General features: G+C 41.9%; 2 protein-coding genes across 9 annotated transcripts in view; one reads left to right on the forward strand and one right to left on the reverse strand.

Annotated features, from left to right (window-relative positions):
* fbxo18 (F-box DNA helicase 1) overlaps positions 1 to 18,836 on the forward strand; it is a 117,078-nt gene that overhangs the window by 51,199 nt on the left and 47,043 nt on the right. For 2 of the 3 annotated variants that reach the window (XR_011348000.1, XR_011347999.1), the window contains exon 21: positions 3,690 to 4,012. Coding sequence is in view for 1 of the 3 variants with exons in the window: in XM_069908550.1 (XP_069764651.1) it covers positions 3,690 to 3,818 (129 nt within the window). In the remaining 2 variants the exon portion in view is untranslated. Of the gene's footprint in view, positions 1 to 3,689; positions 5,842 to 18,836 lie in introns of those variants that run through there. The other variant, XM_069908550.1, reaches the window with a different exon arrangement.
* The window catches only part of LOC138748413 (uncharacterized), a 56,467-nt gene continuing 52,647 nt past the window's right edge, over positions 15,017 to 18,836 (reverse strand). For all 6 annotated transcript variants that reach the window (XM_069908561.1, XM_069908562.1, XM_069908558.1 and 3 more), the window contains 2 exons: positions 18,248 to 18,326; positions 15,017 to 17,011 (listed from right to left, as the gene is read on the reverse strand). In XM_069908561.1, the coding sequence (XP_069764662.1) occupies positions 16,894 to 17,011; positions 18,248 to 18,326 (197 nt within the window). In that variant the 3' untranslated portion in view covers positions 15,017 to 16,893. The remainder of the gene's footprint in view (positions 17,012 to 18,247; positions 18,327 to 18,836) is intronic.

The following is an 18,836-nucleotide window of genomic DNA, read 5'->3' on the forward strand; positions in this document are numbered from 1 at the left end:
ATTCCTCTATCATGTAAAAATTTATCTAACCGAATTTTAAATATGTTTAATGAGGCAGCCTCAACCACTTCCCTAGTTAGAGAATTCCAAACATTCACTACTCTCTGGGAAAAACTATTTTTCCTCATCTCTGTCCTAAATCTACTCCCCCGAATCTTGAGACTGTGTCCTCTCGTAGTTTCCCCGGCCAGCTCAAAAAACCTTCCTACATCTATCCTATCCATACCCTTCATAATCCTATATGTTTCTATAAGATCTCCTCTCATTCTTCTGAACTCGAGCGAATACAATCCTAGACGATTTAATCTTTCATCATAAGTCAACCCCTTCATCCCAGGGATCAACCTAGTAAACCTCCTCTGGACCGTCTCCAAAGCAAGTATATCCTTCCTCAAATATGGAGACCAGAACTGGACACAGTACTCCAGGTGCGGTCTCACCAGTACCTTATACAGTTGCCACATGACCTCCCTACTCCTGAATTCAATTCCTTTAGCGATGAAGGCCAACATTCCATTTGCCTTCTTAATAACCTGCTGCACCTGCAACCTAACTTTTTGCGATTCATGCACAAGCCCTCCCAAGTCCCTCTGCACAACAGCATGCTGTAGTTTTTCACCCTTTAAATAATATTCAGCTCTTTTATTTTTCTTGCCAAAGTGGATAACCTCTCACTGACTAACATTGTACTCCATCTGCCAGACCTTTACCCACTCATCCAGCTTAACTCTATCCCTCTGCAGACTCTCCACATTCTCATTACAATTTGCTCTTCCACTCAATTTGGTGTCATCCGCAAACTTGGCTACACCACATTTTGTCCCCTCCTTCAAGTCATCAATGTAAATGATGAACAGTTGTGGGCCTAACACTGACCCCTGCGGCACCCCACTTACCACTCTCTGCCAACCTGAAAAACTCCCATTTATCTCGACTCTCTGCCTCCTGTCAGACAACCAATTTTCAATCCAGGCCAAAATACTTCCACAGACTCCACTTTGCTGTAACTTACTGATAAGTCTCTTGTGTGGCACCTTATCAAACGCTTTCTGGAAATCCAAATATACATCAACCTGTTCCCCTCTATCCACCGCACTCATTATATTCTCAAAGAATCCTAACAAGTGTCCGTGGATTCACCTCCAGTAACCCCTCAGCCACACAGACTCCTGTTTGATCCATCAGCAACCTGAGCTCCAAATCCGAACCTCTGACATGATCAGGAGGCCTTCAGTGCCCGAGGCCCTTTGGGAGCCCTTCTTTCCCTCAGCACCCTTTTGGATCCCGGTTCAAATATCTGGATCACAGGATCAGAGAAATTGTACTGTACAGGAGGCCGTTCAGCCCATTGTGTTAATGACAGCCAGCCCGATCCCACCTTCCTACACTAGGACATTGGCTACAAAGCACAGCTTTTATGTATATGGTTGTTGATATGCCATGAGGGTTTCTGACTCCATCACCCCCTTAAGCTTCTACTGGGTGGGGAAAAATAAGTTTTGTTTTCTCCCTTCTAATCCTTTGACCTTGAATCTTGTCTTTCTCTCGTCTATTTATTCAATCTCAGCACCCCATAATTTTATGCACATCAGTTGAATCTCCCACATTTTGGCCAATGCCCTTACACCTCAGCCCCTCCCAGTTTCTCACCCCCAACCCCTCACATGGATAACATCAGCCTTTTTTTTTAACTTTAAAGATCCTGACCCAAAACCTTGACTGACCATTTCTAACCAGGGATGGTGCTGAGTTCCTCCAACTTCTAGAGTCTGCAATCTTTGTGTTTTTTTCAAGGTAAATAATAAAATCTGTGGATGCTTGGGCCTAGTGCAGGAACAAAATTGCTGGAGAAACTCAGTAGGTCACACAGCATCCGTGGGAAATGAAAGGCAGTTGACATTTCAGGCCTGAGGCCTTTGTCAGGAATGTCGAAAATCAGACAGGTGGCGGAATGTTAGGTTGCAGGTGCAGCAGGTTATTAAGAAGGCAAATGGAATGTTGGCCTTCGTCGCTAGAGGAATTGAATTCAGGAGTAGGGAGGTCATGTGGCAACTGTATAAGGTACTGGTGAGACCGCATCTGGAGTACTGTGTCCAGTTCTGGTCTCCATATTTGAGGAAGGATATACTGGCTTTGGAGACGGTCCAGAGGAGGTTTACTAGGTTGATCCCTGGGATGAAGGGGTTGACTTATGATGAAAGATTAAATCGTCTAGGATTGTATTCGCTCGAGTTCAGAAGAATGAGAGGAGATCTTATAGAAACATATAGGATTATGAAGGGTATGGATAGGATAGATGTAGGAAGGTTTTTTTGAGCTGGTCGGGGAAACTAAAATGAGAGGACACAGTCTGAAGATTCGGGGGAGTAGATTTAGGACAGAGCTGAGGAAAAATAGTTTTTCCCAGAGAGTAGTGAATGTTTGGAATTCTCTATCCAGGGAAGTGGTTGAGGCTGCCTCGTTAAACATATTTAAAATTCGGTTAGATAAATTTTTACATGATAGAGGAATTAGGGGATATGGGGAGAAGGCAGGTAGGTGGAGTGAGGTCATAAATTAGATCAGCCATGATCGTATTGAATGGCGCAGCAGGCTCGATGGGCCATGTTTGGCCTACTCCTGTTCCTACTTCCTATGTTCTTATGTTCTTGTTGGCAGAGGAGTTGAGGGTTATGGGGATAAGGCAGAGAATGGTTACTGAAGGAGAATGATCAGCCATGATCCGAAAAATGGTGGTGCTGGCTCGACGGGCCAATTGGGCCTACTCTAGCACCTATTGTCTGTTGATATTTATAGCCACTGTCTCTAAAGAAAAGGTTGGGGGAAGAGAAAGGGGGCAGGCTAACGATTAAGAGGTGGAAAAACGTGGGAAGATAGAAGATGAAGCTGAGAAGTGATCATGAAAGGGAGCAGAGGGTTAAGGGTAGCTCTCTGATAGAAGAAGAGAAGGGGGTGGAGAGTTGGGGGGAGGGAAAAAGAGGGGTGAGTGAAAGAAAGAAACCAGGGGAGGGAGTTGATGGAAATTAGGGAAGTTGATATTGACGCCTGGTAATTGGAGACTTCTGAGACAAAAAATACAAGGTGTTGGTTGCAAATTGGGGGAACAACATTCCTGACAATTTTGGAGTCATTGTTAGTGTAGCAATTAGCACCACGCTATTACAGTGCCAGTGACCCGGGTTCAAATCCCTGCTGTCTGCAAGGTGTTTATATGTTCTCCCCCTATCTGTGTGGGATTCCTGTGGGTGCTCCGCTTTCCTCCCAGCATTCAAAAGGTACAGGTTAATTGGCCAGCATGAGCTCATGGGCCTGTTACCATGCTATATGCATGTATGGATGGCGTAACCTGCTGAGTTTCTTCAGCACTTTTGTCTTGTGTTTCTTGCGTTTGTCCGTTTGTACAGAGTGGAGAGTCTGGATTGGCCTCTACCATGCACAAGCTCCTGAGATGTTTTGTGGGATAACTTTCCCACTTGTGACCATTTGCTGTTCTGCTTCACACATTGTGCGTTCCTAACCCACACCCTAACCCAGTGGAATGTGGGCAGTGAGTAAAAGTGTCTGCATCTGCAGGAGAGCAGGGGTTGGTGGCAACCATTGGCCAGCAGAGAAGGGGAGGGTACAATATAGTTTCATTTTATTACTGTGCATTATTTTTGATATCTTCCTTATTCTTTTCCTCCTGGCAGAGTTCTGGGGAAGATGCTGGTGGTCTTCTCTGTTGCCAGTGTGTGAGGCAGCGAATCGGACCCCTGGCCTACCTCCTCGCCTCTCCGGATCTGGTCAGACCTGGCAGGAGGAATTGTGAACCCCCTTGAAATATCCTGTGGCCGGTGGTGAGAGGTTTGAGAGCAATTCCTCAGTCGGAGGAGATGGAAAGACCCAAGACATTTGCTCTTCTGCTGACCACCAGGAATGACATTATTTCTGCTGCTCTCAGACGAAAAGTTGGTATGGATGTATCCAGCCATTCTCTTTCGAACAAGAAGACAATCTGCTGGATCAATTAAATGTAAGTGTCATTTGTAAAATTCCTGATGTGATTTAAAAAATGTTTCCAACATGCATATATGCATTCAATGATTTATATCAGTTTCTCCTGCAAATGCAGCTGTTTTCTTCAACTGTTGTGCAGATGGGCTTTATTTAATTTATATCATCACCTCTCTTACAGAGGCTGTAACCCCATTATAGGTTTCTGAGAAGTCACAGAGCAGTGCTGGGGAGTTGTCCAGACCACCCTTCGTCCCACATTGACATTACTAAATGTGTGATACGCTTATTATAGCATTCCTGTATGTGGGAGCTTGTTTTATAATAAACTATATGATAAGCCTTTTTGATTTTTCAGGGTTGCTGAAGGAGTGTCTATCTAAGACCACAAGACAAAGGAGCTGAAATAGGCTATTCAGCCCATCGAGTCTGCCCCACCATTTAATCACCATTTCCCCACTCAGCCCCACTGCCCGGCCTTCTCCCCATAACCTTTAACGCTGTGGCTAATCAAGAACCTACCAATCTCTGCCTTAAGTACACCCAGTGACCTGGTCTCCACAGCTGCCTGTGGCAGCAAATTCCACAGATTCACTACCCTCTGGCTAAAGAAAATATTTTCTCCCCTCTCCATTCATTGGAGCACCCTGGCAGGTTTGATCTGCCCACAGTTGTCTTTCTGCTTTTGTTCTAACTGTGATTTGAGAGAGTGAAGAAGTTCTTTTCCCGTTTGGGTTATTGGGTGAGATGAACTGTCTGGGCTTTTTGCCAGCCCGAACTTTGAAATCAAGAGCTCTAGCACATATCAAAAGCTTGTGGAATCTATATATATATATATATATATATATATGTATATATATATATATATATATATATATATGTGAGTATGTATCTATATATTTTATCTAAATTGAAACAAGATGCTCGTGCTCCCATTGTAGTACAGTGATGAGCTTAACTCCACCATGAATCATTCCCTTCCATATCTTGATGCCTTCTGCACAGTGGCACAGTTAGTAGAGCCTGATACCATTGAGTGGCACAGCATGGATACACAGAACCAGATTCAATTCTGACCTTGTGCTGTCAATCTGAAGTTTGCCTGATGTCCCTGTGCTTTTGCCCAGCTGCTCTGGTTTCCTTCCTGATGACGTGTGGTAAATGCCGCTAAGCTGCCCTAGTTTGTCAGTGAGTGGGAGAATAGATGTGAAGCTTTGGAAAATTTTGAATAAAAATAGGAGTTAATGGGTGATTGATGATCATTATGCACTCTATGGGCTGAGCAACCTCCTCTGCGCTGTATTTATGGCTCTAATTGTATAATAGGTGAACATATTTGCTGCCCTCATCTAGTCTTTTTTTTACATTTTTATTTTTCACACTATGAACCAAAATACACACAGACATTTCCCTCTTGAATATACAGTCATTTTCTCCCCTTTTCCCCCCTCCCTTCCCTCCCTCCTTCACCCCCCTCCCCACTCACTCAACGTTCAACCTATATGATATATTAAACCCATTAAACAATGTCGTTACACAATGAAAATAAACAAGAAATTTGTGTCTTCTAATTTTACACACTGGGTCAGTTCATTTCGTCTTCTTCTCCTTCTGTCATTTTAGGCGGTGGAGGTCTGCGGTAGGACTTCTTTGTTGTGTCCACGTACGGTTCCCAAATTTGTTTGAATACTGTGATGTAATTTCTTAAATTATATGTTATTTTTTCCAATGGAATACATTTATTCATTTCTATGTACCATTGCTGTATTCTCAGGCTATCTTCTAATTTCCAGGTTGACATAATACATATTTTTTGCTCCAGCTAAGGCTATCATAATAAATCTTTTTTGTGCTCCATCCAAATCGAGTCCAAGTTCTTTACTTTTTATATTACTTAGAAGAAAGATCTCTGGATTTTTGGTATGTTGCTTTTTGTGATTTTATTTAATATCTGGTTTAGATCTTCCCAAAACTTTTCCACTTTCTCACATGCCCAAATTGCAAGTACTGTTGTTCCCGTTTCCTTCTTACAGCGACAACATCTGTCTGATACTGTTGGGTCCCATTTATTTAACTTTTGGGGTGTGGTGTATAGCCTGAGTAACCAATTATATTGTATCATGCGTAACCTCGTGTTTATTGTATTTCTCATAGTTTCGGAACATAGCTTTTCCCATGTTTCATTCTTTATAACATAACATATAACAATTTACAGCACGGAAACAGGCCATTAGGCCCTTCTAGTCTGCACCGAACCAAACACCCCTCTCTCGTCCCACCTCCCTGCAAAATGCCCATAACCCTCCATCTTCTTCTCATCCATATACCTGTCCAACCTTTTCTTAAATAATACAATTGACTCCGTCGCCACTATTTCTACCGGAAGCTCATTCCACACGTCTACCACTCTCTGAGTAAAGAAGTTCCCCCTCATGTTACCTCTAAACCTCTGCCCCTTAATTCTTAACTCGTGTCCTCTTGTTTTAATCTTTCCTCCTCTTAACGGAAATAGTCTATCCACATCCACTCTGTCTATCCCTTTCATAATCTTAAATACTTCTATCAAATCCCCTCTCAACCTTCTACGCTCCAAAGAATAAAGACCTAATCTGTCCAATCTCTCCCTATACTCTAGATGCTTAAACCCAGGTAACATTCTGGTAAACCTTCTCTGCACTCTCTCCACTCTGTTTATATCCTTCTTATAATTAGGCAACCAGAACTGCAAATTAGGCCGCACCAACGTCTTATACAGTCTCAACATCACCTCCCAACTCCTATATTCCATGCAATGATTGATAAAGGCCAGCATACTAAAAGCCTTCTTCACCACCCTATTCACGTGAGTTTCTACCTTCAGGGAACGATGTACCGTTACTCCTAAATCTTTCTGCTCTTCTGTATTCATCAATGCTCTCCCATTTACCACGTATGTCCTGTTCTGATTCTTCTTACCAAAATGAAGCACCTCACACTTATCAGCATTAAATTCCATCTGCCATTTTTCAGCCCACTTTTCTAAGCAGCCCAAATCCCTCTGCAATCCTTGAAAACCTTCTTCATTATCCACTATTCCACCTATCTTAGTATCGTCTGCATACTTACTAATCCAATTTACCACCCCATCATCTAGATCATTAATGTATATAACGAACAACAATGGGCCCAATACAGATCCTTGAGGCACACCACTGGTCACCGGCCTCCAACCTGACAGACAATTATCCACTACCACTCTCTGGCCTCTCCCTTTCAGCCAATGTTCAATCCATTTGACTATCTCAAAATTTATACCTAAAGACTGCACCTTCTTAACTAACCTTCCATGTGGTACCTTATCGAAGGCCTTACTGAAGTCCATATAGACAACATCCACTGCGCTACCCTCATCCACATTCCTAGTCACCTCTTCAAAAAATAATCAGATTGGTCAAACATGACCTTCCTCCCACAAATCCATGTTGAGTGCTCCTGATCAGACCCTGTCTATCCAGATGTTTATAAGTACTATCTCTAAGAATTTTCTCCATTAATTTACCTACCACAGACGTCAAACTTACAGGCCGATAGTTGCCAGGCTTCCTCCTTGAACCCTTTTTAAATAACGGAACCACATGCGCAATGCGCCAATCCTCCGGCACTATCTTTATGTTTAGATCTTGTTCCCATTTTTGTTTGGGTCTACAGCTTGTTTCCTCATTCTCTTTCTCTTGCAGTTTGATTTACATGTTTGTTATAAATCTTTTAATTATTATTGTGTCTGTAATCACATATTCAAAACTGCTTCCTTCTGGTAACCTCAGCCTGCTTCCCAATTTGTCCTTCAAGTAGGTTTTCAATTGGTGGTATGCAAACATTGTACCGTGAGTTATACCATATTTGTCCTTCATTTGTTCAAAAGATAATAATTTATTTCCCGAAAAACAATTTTCTATTCTTTTGATCCTTTTTCTCTCCCATTCTCTAAAGGAAAGGTTATCTATTGTGAAAGGGATTAGTTGATTTTGCGTCAATATTAATTTTGGTAGTTGATAATTTGTTTTATTCCTTTCTACATGAATCTTCTTCCAAATGTTGAGCAGATGGTGCAGTACTGGTGAATTCCTATGTTGCACCAGCTTTTCATCCCACTTATATAGTATATGTTCAGGTAGCTTTTCCCCTATTTTATCTTACTCTAATCTGGTCCAATCTGGTTTTTCCCTTATTTGATAAAAATCTGATAGTTATCTTAATTGTGCTGCTCTATAATAATTCTTAAAGTTTGGTAGCTGTAAGCCCCCTTGTTTGTACCATTCTGTAAATTTATCTAGCACTATCCTCGGTTTACCCCCTTTCCATAAGAATTTCCTTATTATTTTCTTTAGCTCCTTGAAGAATTTCTCTTTTAGGTGAATTGGTAATGATTGAAATAGGTATTGTATCCTTGGGAAGATATTCATTTTAATTTTAATACAATTTACCCTTCCTATCAGTGTTAGTGGTAAGTCTTTCCAATGCTCTAAGTCGTCTTGTAATTTCTTCATTAATGGCTGATAATTTAGTTTGTATAGATGGCCTAGATTATTATCTAGTTGTATACCTAGGTATCGAATTGCTTGTGTTTGCCATCTAAATGGTGATTCTTTCTTAAACTTTGTGAAATCCGCATTATTCATTGGCATTGCTTCAATTTTATTTGCGTTGATCTTGTACCACGATATCACTCCATATTCCTTCAATTTCTTATGTAATTCTTTTATTGATATTTCTGGTTCTGTTAAGTATACTATGACATCATCTGCAAATAGACTGATTTTATATTCCTTCTTTTATTTTTATCTCTCATTTTATTTTCTGTTCTTATCAGTTCTGCCAGTGGTTCTATTGCTAACGCAAACAGTGAAGGAGATAGTGGACATCCCTGCCTAGTTGATCTGCTTAATTTAAATTGGTTTGATATATATCCATTTACTGTCACCTTCGCCAATGGTCCCTTATATAATGCTTTAATCCAATTAATATATTTCTCTGGTAGGTTGAACCTCTGTAGTACTTTGAATAAATAATTCCATTCTACTCTGTCAAAAGCTTTCTCTGCGTCTAAAGCAACCGCCACTGTTGGCGTCTTGTTTCCTTGTACTGCATGGATTAAGTTAATGAACTTACAGATATTGTCCGTTGTTCGTCTTTTCTTAATAAATCCAGTTTGACCTAGTTTTACTATTTTTGGTACAAAGTCGTCCAATCTGTTTGTTAATAGTTTAGCTATTATCTTATAATCTGTTTTAAGCAGAGATATTGGTCTGTACAATGCTGGTGTTAGTGGATCTTTCCACATCTTTGGTATTACTGTAATTATTGCTGTTTTGCATGAATCTGGCATGTTTTGTGTTTCTTCAATCTGTTTCATTACTTCCAGGAGAGGAGGAATTAATAAGTCTTTAAATGTTTTATAGAATTCTATTGGGAGTCCATCCTCTCCTGGCGTTTTATTGTTCGGTAGTTTTTTTAATATATCCTGTATTTCCTCAATTTCAAATGGTTTTATTAATTTATTTTGCTCCTCTTCTTGCAATTTCCGTAGTTCAATTTTAGCTAGAAATTCATCTATTTTGTCTTCTTTTCCTTCATTCTCAGTTCGATTATAGTTGATCGTAGAATCCCTTGAAGTTTTCATTGATCTCCGTTGGGTTATATGTAATTTGTTTGTCCTTTTTCCTTGATGCCTTACCGTTCTTTTAGTTTGTTCTGTCTTAAGCTGCCAAGCTAGTATTTTGTGCGTTTTTTTCTCCTAGCTCATAATACTTCTGTTTTGTCTTCATTATGTTCTTCTCCACCTTATATATTTGTAGTGTTTCATGTTTTCTTTTTTTGTCCACCAATTCTCTTCTTTTTGTTGTATCTTCCTTTATTGCTAATTCTTTTTCTATATTTGTTATTTCCCTTTCCAACTGTTCTATTTCTCGATTGTAGTCCTTCTTTATCTTAGTTACATAACTTATTATCTGCCCTCTGATGAACGCTTTCATTGCATCCCATAGTATAAACTTATCTTTCACTGATTCTGTATTTATTTCAAAGTACATTTTAATTTGTCGCTCAATGAATTCTCTAAAATCCTGTCTTTTAAGTAGCATGGAGTTTAATCTTCATCTATATGTTCTTGGTGGGATGTCCTCCAGCTCTATTGCCAATAACACGGGGTGAGTGATCCGATAACAATCTAGCTTTATATTCCATTTTCATAACTCTCCCTTGGATCTGGGCTGACAACAGGAACAGGTCTATCCTTGAGTATGTTTTGTGTCCACCCGAATAATATGAGTATTCCTTCCCCTTTGGGTGTTGTCTCCTCCATATATCCAAAAGTTGCATTTCCTACATCAATTTAACCATAAATTTGGTTACTTTGTTCTTTCTGCTAGTCTTTTTTCCAGTTTTATCCATCTTTGAGTCATAATTAAGGTTAAAGTCCCCTCCTATCAGTATATTCCCTTGCGTATCTGCAATCTTCGAAAAGATATCTTGCATAAATTTTTGATCTTCTTCATTAGGTGCATATACATTGAGCAAATTCCAAAATTCTGAATATATCTGACACTTTATCATTACATACCTCCCTGCTGGATCTATTATTTCCTCCTCTCTTTTGATTGGTACATTTTTATTGATTAATATAGCTACTCCTCTGGCTTTTGAATTATATGATGCTGCTGTTACATGTCCTACCCAATCTCCCTTTAATTTCTTGTGTTCCACTTCAGTTAGATGTTTCTTGCATGAATGCTATATTAATTTTTTCTTTCTTCAGTAAATTTAGCAGCCTCTTCCTTTTGATTTGGTTATGTATTCCGTTAATATTTAAAGTCATATAGTTCAACATGGCCATTTCATATTGAACATTGCAGCACAGAAAACAGGCCCTTCAGCTCTTCTAGTCTGTGCTGAGCTATTACTCTGCCTTGTTCCACTGACCTGCACCCTGTCCATAACCCTCCAGTCCATGTATCTGTGCACACATGTTAAAATCGAGCTCTCATTCACCACTTCAGCTGGCAGCTCGTTCCGTACTTCCATCACTTTCTGAGTGAAGAAGTTTCCTGTAATGTTCCCCCTGAATGTCTCCCCTCTCACCCTCAACCCCTGTCCTTTGGTTTTATCTCACCCAACCTCAATGGTAAAAGTCTACTTTCATTTAATCTATCTATACCTGTCATAATATTGTATGCCTCCATCAAATCTCCCCTCATTTTACTATGTTCCAGCTCCTAGCCTGTTTAACCTTTCCCTGTAACTCAGTTCCTCAAGTCCTGGCAATATCCATCTAAATCTTCTCTGCATTCTTTCAATCTTATTGATATATTTCCGGTAGTTAGTGACCAAAACTTCACGCAATAATCCAAATTTGGCCTCAACAATGTCTTTTACAACCTTACCGTTACATTTCAATTCCGATACTCAATGCTTTGATTTATGAAGGCCAAAAGTCTTTCTACGATGAATAATTGACTCATGATAAATATTTTTTTATTGTTTCTGATAATATCTATAACGCTGGCCATTCATCCGTTTGATGTACCAGAGGTCAATGTTTTCTTGCCACTACCAGAGACAAACACTGATACAAAAATTATGAGTTTGTTTTCCTGTCCCTGTTCTAACCTGGGATGGGATAAGATTGTAAAGCTGTGGCAGTGGCCTTGACCTGGGTCAACCTTGCGTCAAGTGTAGACAGAAACTGAAGGCCTAACTGGGTAAGTGTACTGAACCATTCAGGTTACCAGTTCAATTCACAGAAGAGTAGTTGGCCTCCATTACAATTTATAGATGACAATGGTATTTAATTTTGAAGCAGGGGTTGATAAGTTCTTGATTAGTAAGGCATCAAAGATTATGGGGAGAAGGTAGGAGAGTTGGGTTGAGAATCCAGATTTATTGACAGAGTACATACATGACATCACATTACAACCCTGAGATTTTTCCTGCAGGCCAGGCAGAATTTCTACATACATCAGCCAAAATTTAAGCATGCATACAGCATAGTAACGGGTCCTTTCAGATTTATTGTAGAGTACATACAAAACATCACTACAACCCTGAGATTCCTTTATCCAGCCCCCAAGCCCATGCCACTCAATTGACCTACAATCCCCAGTATCTTTTGAAAGGTGGGAGGAAACCAGAGCACCCGAGGAAACCCACACAGACCCAGAAAGAACATGCTCCTTACAGACAGCGCTGGGTTGGAACTCCTGTCGCTGGCGCTGCAACAGTGTTCACTAGCCGCTGCAGTAACCGTGATGCCCCATCTGAATGGCAGGGCAGGCCCGATGGGCTGAATCGCCTAATTCTGCTCCCACACACATGGTCTCATCATAATCCTGAAAGCCATTGTGTCAAAAATCAGTGTTGTTCACACTTTTTGAATTTGCTTCCCAGACATTGTCAAACAGCTTTCAGCTGCTTTGCAAAAAGTGAACTCGCTCCATGGGAATGCAGGCAAGCAATTAGGCAGATTGTTAGTGCCAATTTTTAGGAGTAGAGGAAGCCCATTTGATCTCGATAATCTAATAAGCCAGATGTGATCCATAATTTTTAAAAATGATGATGTCTTAAACTGTTGCATGGGTGAGATCCTATTTTGCAGAAAACTAATGCTGAGGCCGAGGCAAGGCTTAATCTTGAGTGAAAGATGTTTAATATTTTCAGCTGTTCTGAGGAGATCATACAAAGTACAGCTGTTTATTCCTGAAATAAAGTTGAATGATATCCCTATACTATTTGGAACAATGGAGTTTGTTTTGAAACAGCCCATAATATCACCTTCATCTCTGACTGTTCAAATTCATGTTTATTGTAACGTGCTGATGGACAGTAAAAAAAAACATGCTTTGTGTGCTTTCCAGTAAGTCTATCCATAACGTAAGTGTGTATGTAAATGATATGACCTTGTACGTTGACCCTGTTCTCACTGGCTGGATCTTGATTCCTCCCCTTTATCCCCATAAAGGCTGTCATGCCACAACCCTGCCCCCAGTTCGAGCCTGGGTCAGTATGATCCAGCAACACAAGGGATGCTGTCCATCTCTCGCACATAAAAACCCTCAGTTCCAGTAACTTCAGGCTTCGCGTAATTGGTCGTGCATTAATTTTATTGGCAAGACTTCGTTTCTTTCGAACATGGACAAATACTTGAAGCTGGACTGCTTAGTGATCAACCCGAGAGAACCTGAAGCAGACGACAAATTTGCGCTCTGGTGCTGCTGTTTTGAAAGATTTCTGAGTCTACCAGATGGTGTGGGACTGTCAGATCTATGGAGAAGCCTAGGCCTTTTGCACCAGCGGCTATGAGGCGGGATATTTCTGAGTCTCTTCACAATCTATTGCATCCTCGTAGAAGAGAAGAGTTACCTGGCCTCATGTTAAACAAGATGTTGCTTGCCATGTCAATGGTCTAAAGCAATCATTCCCAAAGAGGGCGATGTTGCCCCCACCCCCACTGGGGGTGGTAGAATGATCCAAGGGTGTGGTGAGGAAAAAGGGGATGTTCCAAACCTTCAGTCTAGTTATTATTCAGTCTGCTGCAAAGTTTAATGAAGAAGCCAGTGCAGAAATTCTCTGGTGTCACAGACTCCTGAAGAGCCGTCGTTTGCCGCGGCCAGACTCGGGATGGCGGTAGTGGGCAAAATAAGCGGTGACAAGGAGATCTTGCGAGAGCGGGCTTGGTAGCCTTTTAATAAGTTGAGAGCGAATGGGAGGAGGAGGAGGAATGGTGGACAGAACAAGAGAGGTACCAAGCACAGGAGGCCCGGGAGGGAAAGGCCGGCTGGAGTTGAGGGGTGGTAAGTGGGCAAGGGATGTGTGTGTTCATTGTATGTGTGTGGGGGGTTGTGGGGGGGGAGTGTACTGGCCTGGGAGCCACTGCTCTAAAGTCTCCAGACACACAAAATCCAAGTTGGGGATTTTGTTGTCCAGCTTCCCGTTTCCAGCACGTGGATCTAGACTTGGTAGTCCTGCTTCCACCATCTCGAGGATATACTTATCTGCTCACGTGTGAAGATCAGACTACCAGGTGGCAGGAGGCATCTCTGAGGAGATGGTCACTAGGGCTTTCATGGATCATTGGATTCCATCTTTCGGTGTTCCAGTCACTATTTCAATGGATTGAGGGTCTCAGCTCGAGTCAGCGTTGTTCTGAGCTCTCACTGATATTCTGGGCACACTCCATATTTGCACTATGGTTTAATTGAGTGGCATGGCCCCTCTGAGTGTTTCCACCACAGTTGAAGGCAGCATTAACAGCAGCTGATGATGCGTATATGTGGAGCGAATGTTTGCCCATGGTTCTCCTTGGAGTATGTACTGCTGTTAAGGTGGATCTTGGATGTTCAGTAGCAGAGCTGGTACATGGCACTACGTTAGCCTTGCCAGGCGTGCTTGTGAATCTAAGCGCAACGCTCTATGATCTGGCTAGTTATGTTGATTCTCTTCAGGAAAACAGACGGTAACTCCAACCTACTCCTACACGGCAGGCGTCACCACAGTGTATGTGCCGAGTGATTTATCACACTGATGCTGGCTGCTAACTGCTTCAGCCCATTAATGAGTGTCCTTTTCAGGTCTTACACCACCACCTGAAGACTTTTGTGACCAACAGAAATGGAAAAGCTGACACCTTTTCCATCAACAGGTTGAGCTGGCATCAATGTTCTGTGTCGCTGTCAGAGGACCCTCGCCAGTTGGACCGTGCATCGCCTGCCTTGCACTATCGTACTAGGTGGGGCCGCAATGTCAGCCCTCTGGACCAATATGCAGCGGGACAATTCCAATCAGTCGCCTCCTTGTGTGGCTTGGAGGCTGGGGGGGGGGGGGGGGGGGGGCTGTCGTGGTCACATATTTCCCTTCGACAGGAGGAGGAGAAGAGTGAGAGTGTCAGCATCATCCGTGTGGCATTAAGCCAATGAGAAGGCCAGAGGAGTTTAGCTGGGTGGTGTTTAGGGGAATTGAAGAATGCAGAGAATAATAAAAATCAACTTCATGGTGTGGCTGAAAGTGTATTCTTTATTTGTTTGTAAGCTGTGGTAAATCAGTGCCTTTACACACTAAACATCTCCATTTCTTGCCCTGATACTCTGATTCCCACCCCCCCCCCCCCCCCGCCATTCAAGTTTAACCCCTCCCCAGTAGCACGAATGAGCCTCCCTTAAGTGTTTAAAACCAATTCACATAAACCACCTTGATGCAGAATGACCAACTATAGACATCAGTCTCATTTACAATTAAAAATATTGCACCAAATCTCATAAATACAATAGTAAACCACAAAAGTCTGCAGACACTGTGTCTGAAGTAAAAACACAAAGCTGGAGACACTCAGCATGCCAAATAATGTTCTTTATAAAGCAAAGATAAAAATATATAACCAACGTTTCAGGCTTGAGCCATATAACCATATAATCGTTTACAGCATGGAAACAAGACATGCCGGCCCTTTGATTCCGCGCCGGTTCACTTGAACAACTCCACTAGCTCCCACTCTCCACCCATAACCCTATTCAAGGTATGAAAAAATGTCGGCAGGTGCTCAAACAGAATGGTGGTGGTGGCGGGGGGGGGGGGGGGGGGGAAGGGGAGGCGCACTGTCCCAAAGAACTTCCCGATGCTCCGGCCGCCTGCCCAAGTGCCCTCCCTCCTTCATCCACCGATTACCTCCTGCCTTTGGGACTGTACTCCTTCAGCTGAGTTTCTCCAGCATTGAGTTTTATCAATCAGAAATACAACAATAGAAATGCCAAAATGTGAACATGGTCCCCATTAAAACTATGCAATGTTTCCCCTGGAAGAATCCATTTAAAAGCAAAATCCTGCTTATTAGGGCTGGGAAATGACCTCACATGATCTCCTATTAAAGGACGCTAGCCTGGAAATTTTGAGAGGTGCTGATTTTGGGTTACACCTACCCAAACCCAAGGCTCAAGGATTAAGTTTGTAGTAGGGTCAACATTGCAATGATGGTACATCAGTACCATGAACAAATACACGGGCATTCTTGTTTGTTGCAGCTACCCAAGTACACAAGAGATGTTGGGTTAGCGTTGGGTTAGCGCTTCCACGTAACTTGCTGCTGTAGTGGATGTTCAATCTGCAAGAGGATTGTGCCAGAGCAATGTCCAAATGCTTATCTAATTTAACAGCAAATGCGGCCTCAAATGCACAGAGGATTTGGGATTCGTGTAGAATTAGCGTAAATGCTTTCCTGATGGTTGGTATGAATGAGGTCGACCAAAGGATCCATTTCCAAGATGTACCTCTCTATGACCTGATTGTGATTTGCTCTCAGGATGTAAAATTAAATTAATTTCCAGCACTATGAATTTTCAGTCTTGAAACTTTGAGGAAAGGAAACATTTCAAACATTGCAACAATCGTGTTTAAAAAGAGTGTAGCTTCCAGGCGACACATCTTAAAAATTAAATAAAATCCCTTGAGGAAGAATAAAGTGCATTTGGATTACATGTGCAGAAATCCAAAGGTGGATCCATTTTTATTGCGAGTGAATTTGGTAGAAATATATAATTTCAAAGCTCTGAATGTTCTGCTCACCTCTTTGGCACCAATTTAATGGAGACTCAGTGGTTTTGAATGCAGGTTTTTAAAAAAATCCATGAAAAATAAAATCTCGTGGTAATTCTGCCTTCCGGCTTATCCATAAATTAGAACTCTGGAGGAGTTTGTGGGAGTGGTCTATTTTCCATGGTCCATATTTTCCACAGCTGAAGACGGATGAAAGACATCCTCAGGAAAGAGGAGATAAAAATGTAGCACCACATGAGTCATTGATTCTTTGGCTCACCCTCGGACATATTTGCGTGTCTCTGCCGATGCCCATTGTTCAATCACGTCACCAGTTTGTGAAAGTCAGCTCTCCCATGCTGGCCGTAGAGGTCCAGTTTCACTTAAATTCACCACTGTCGATTTCCCTTTAAGTGACATTGATGACAATTCTTGCTCTTCAGCTCGTAACCTGGTGCAGCGACTGCATTAAAAGCAAAACACAAAAGAAAAGATTGGGCAAGAGGTGAGCAAAAGGACAAAAAAAAAATCGGTGTCATCTGGAATTCAGCCAACCGGCAGACTGAAGCAACCAGCAAAAAAAAAGCAGAAAATAAAATTTTAAAATTAAAATAAATAAGTATTTTTACCTGTTATTTTTATTCTTAAGTTTAAAATTGTGAAAGTAAATGCTCTTTGAAGTAGCACATAAACTTTTGGTGAAGATGGGAGCAAACATTCAGCCAGCGGAGGGCCTTGGTCGGGCTTTGCTCGTAGCAACTGTTTGAATGAAGTTGTGTGAAACAGCCAATCTTTTATCTTCAACCAATGGCAGTAAAATGAATTTTATTTGGCCATTTGTCTCACGGCCGCTAATAAGGATGTGTGGCATGATAATTAGTTGGTATTTAAACAATAACCTCCAGATCTTCCTCTAGCCCTGTCTCTCCCTCTTTGCCTCCTTTCACATAAACAGGATCAATTCTCCCCTCTTCCCTTTTGCTGCTCTGAATTCCTTCCTTGCTCAGCATTGCCTGAATTCTGAGATTTCCTGTTTTTCTCTCATTCTGCTTATTCCCTGAAGAAGGGTACAGGCCCGTTATGTCAGGCGTCCTATGGACGCTGCGAGACCGGCTGAACTCCTCCAGCATTTCTGTGTTTTTACTACAATCACAGCGTCTGTAGACCTTCATGTTTCAATCAGGTATTTAGGCACTGATCAGCCATAGTCTAATAGAATGTATGAGTAAGCTCGATGGCATTTTTCCCTGTTTCTTCTGGGCCATGGTTGATAAGAAAACCAAGAGCAATTGGTTATGAGCTAAGGGCACAAATGTCTCCCAACTAACGCTTCACTTTCACGCTTATGTCATGAGCTGAACTGGCGACAGTTGCAGTGGAGTAGGAAATAGGAGCAGGAACTGGCCATTCAGCCCATCCTGTTCCGCTCATCAATACAACCTGATATTGACCTCAGCACCATTTTCCTACCTCTTTCTCAAAACCCTTGATTTCCCAAAACATATTTGTTCTGTCCTCGAACGCACTCTGTGTCATGGTCTCCACAGCGCTCTGGAGAATTCCAAAGCCTCGTAGTTCGTTTCTCAGCTTTTTGTTACATGAGCAATCCCTACTAAGGAAACTACATCCCCTTCGATTCCCACCCAGGGAAACAGTCTCTCAGTGCCCATAAGAAATAAGCATTCGAAATAATACTCACATTCTATTTTTGCTGACCAGCAGCCAGACCAAGAAGAGGATGGCCAACAAGACGACAAAGAAGGTGCCTGTGCTGGCCCCTTTAATTGAAAGAAAAAAAGGTCAGGAAAACTTTCAGCAATCACACAATGCAGGAGATGTGTAGTCTCTCTAGCCCCTTTCACACTGGCACCTTGTCCTAGTAATTGAGGCCAATCTACCAGTTAAGGGTGCAGTGTGAAACTCCTTAATCAAGTCATGCCAGGGAGAATACTACCTGGGTAGGTTGTATTATCCCCGAAGTCAACTGACGCCTGCATGCCGATTCGCCTAGTGTGAAAGGGTCATGGACTATCCAAGGACAAAGTAGTGACACGTTGATGTTGTTTTTGCATGAGAGCAGGACTTGAAGGAAACAAAGGATTAAAAAGAAGGTATAAACTTTGCAGACCTATAAAAACCTTTATAAATTTCTAAAGGACCGTGGGAAAGTCACAGTGGGAGAGAGAGAGAGAGAGAGAGAGAGAGCAATGGCAGATCTCCCCTCCCAGAATTCCGTGTGGCAGAGAAGCCCCTCCATGGGTACTCTGTGCATACAGCCCTTTCTCTGC

Source organism: Narcine bancroftii, chromosome 13, assembly GCF_036971445.1.
Source record: "Narcine bancroftii isolate sNarBan1 chromosome 13, sNarBan1.hap1, whole genome shotgun sequence".
Lineage (NCBI taxonomy): Eukaryota > Metazoa > Chordata > Chondrichthyes > Torpediniformes > Narcinidae > Narcine > Narcine bancroftii.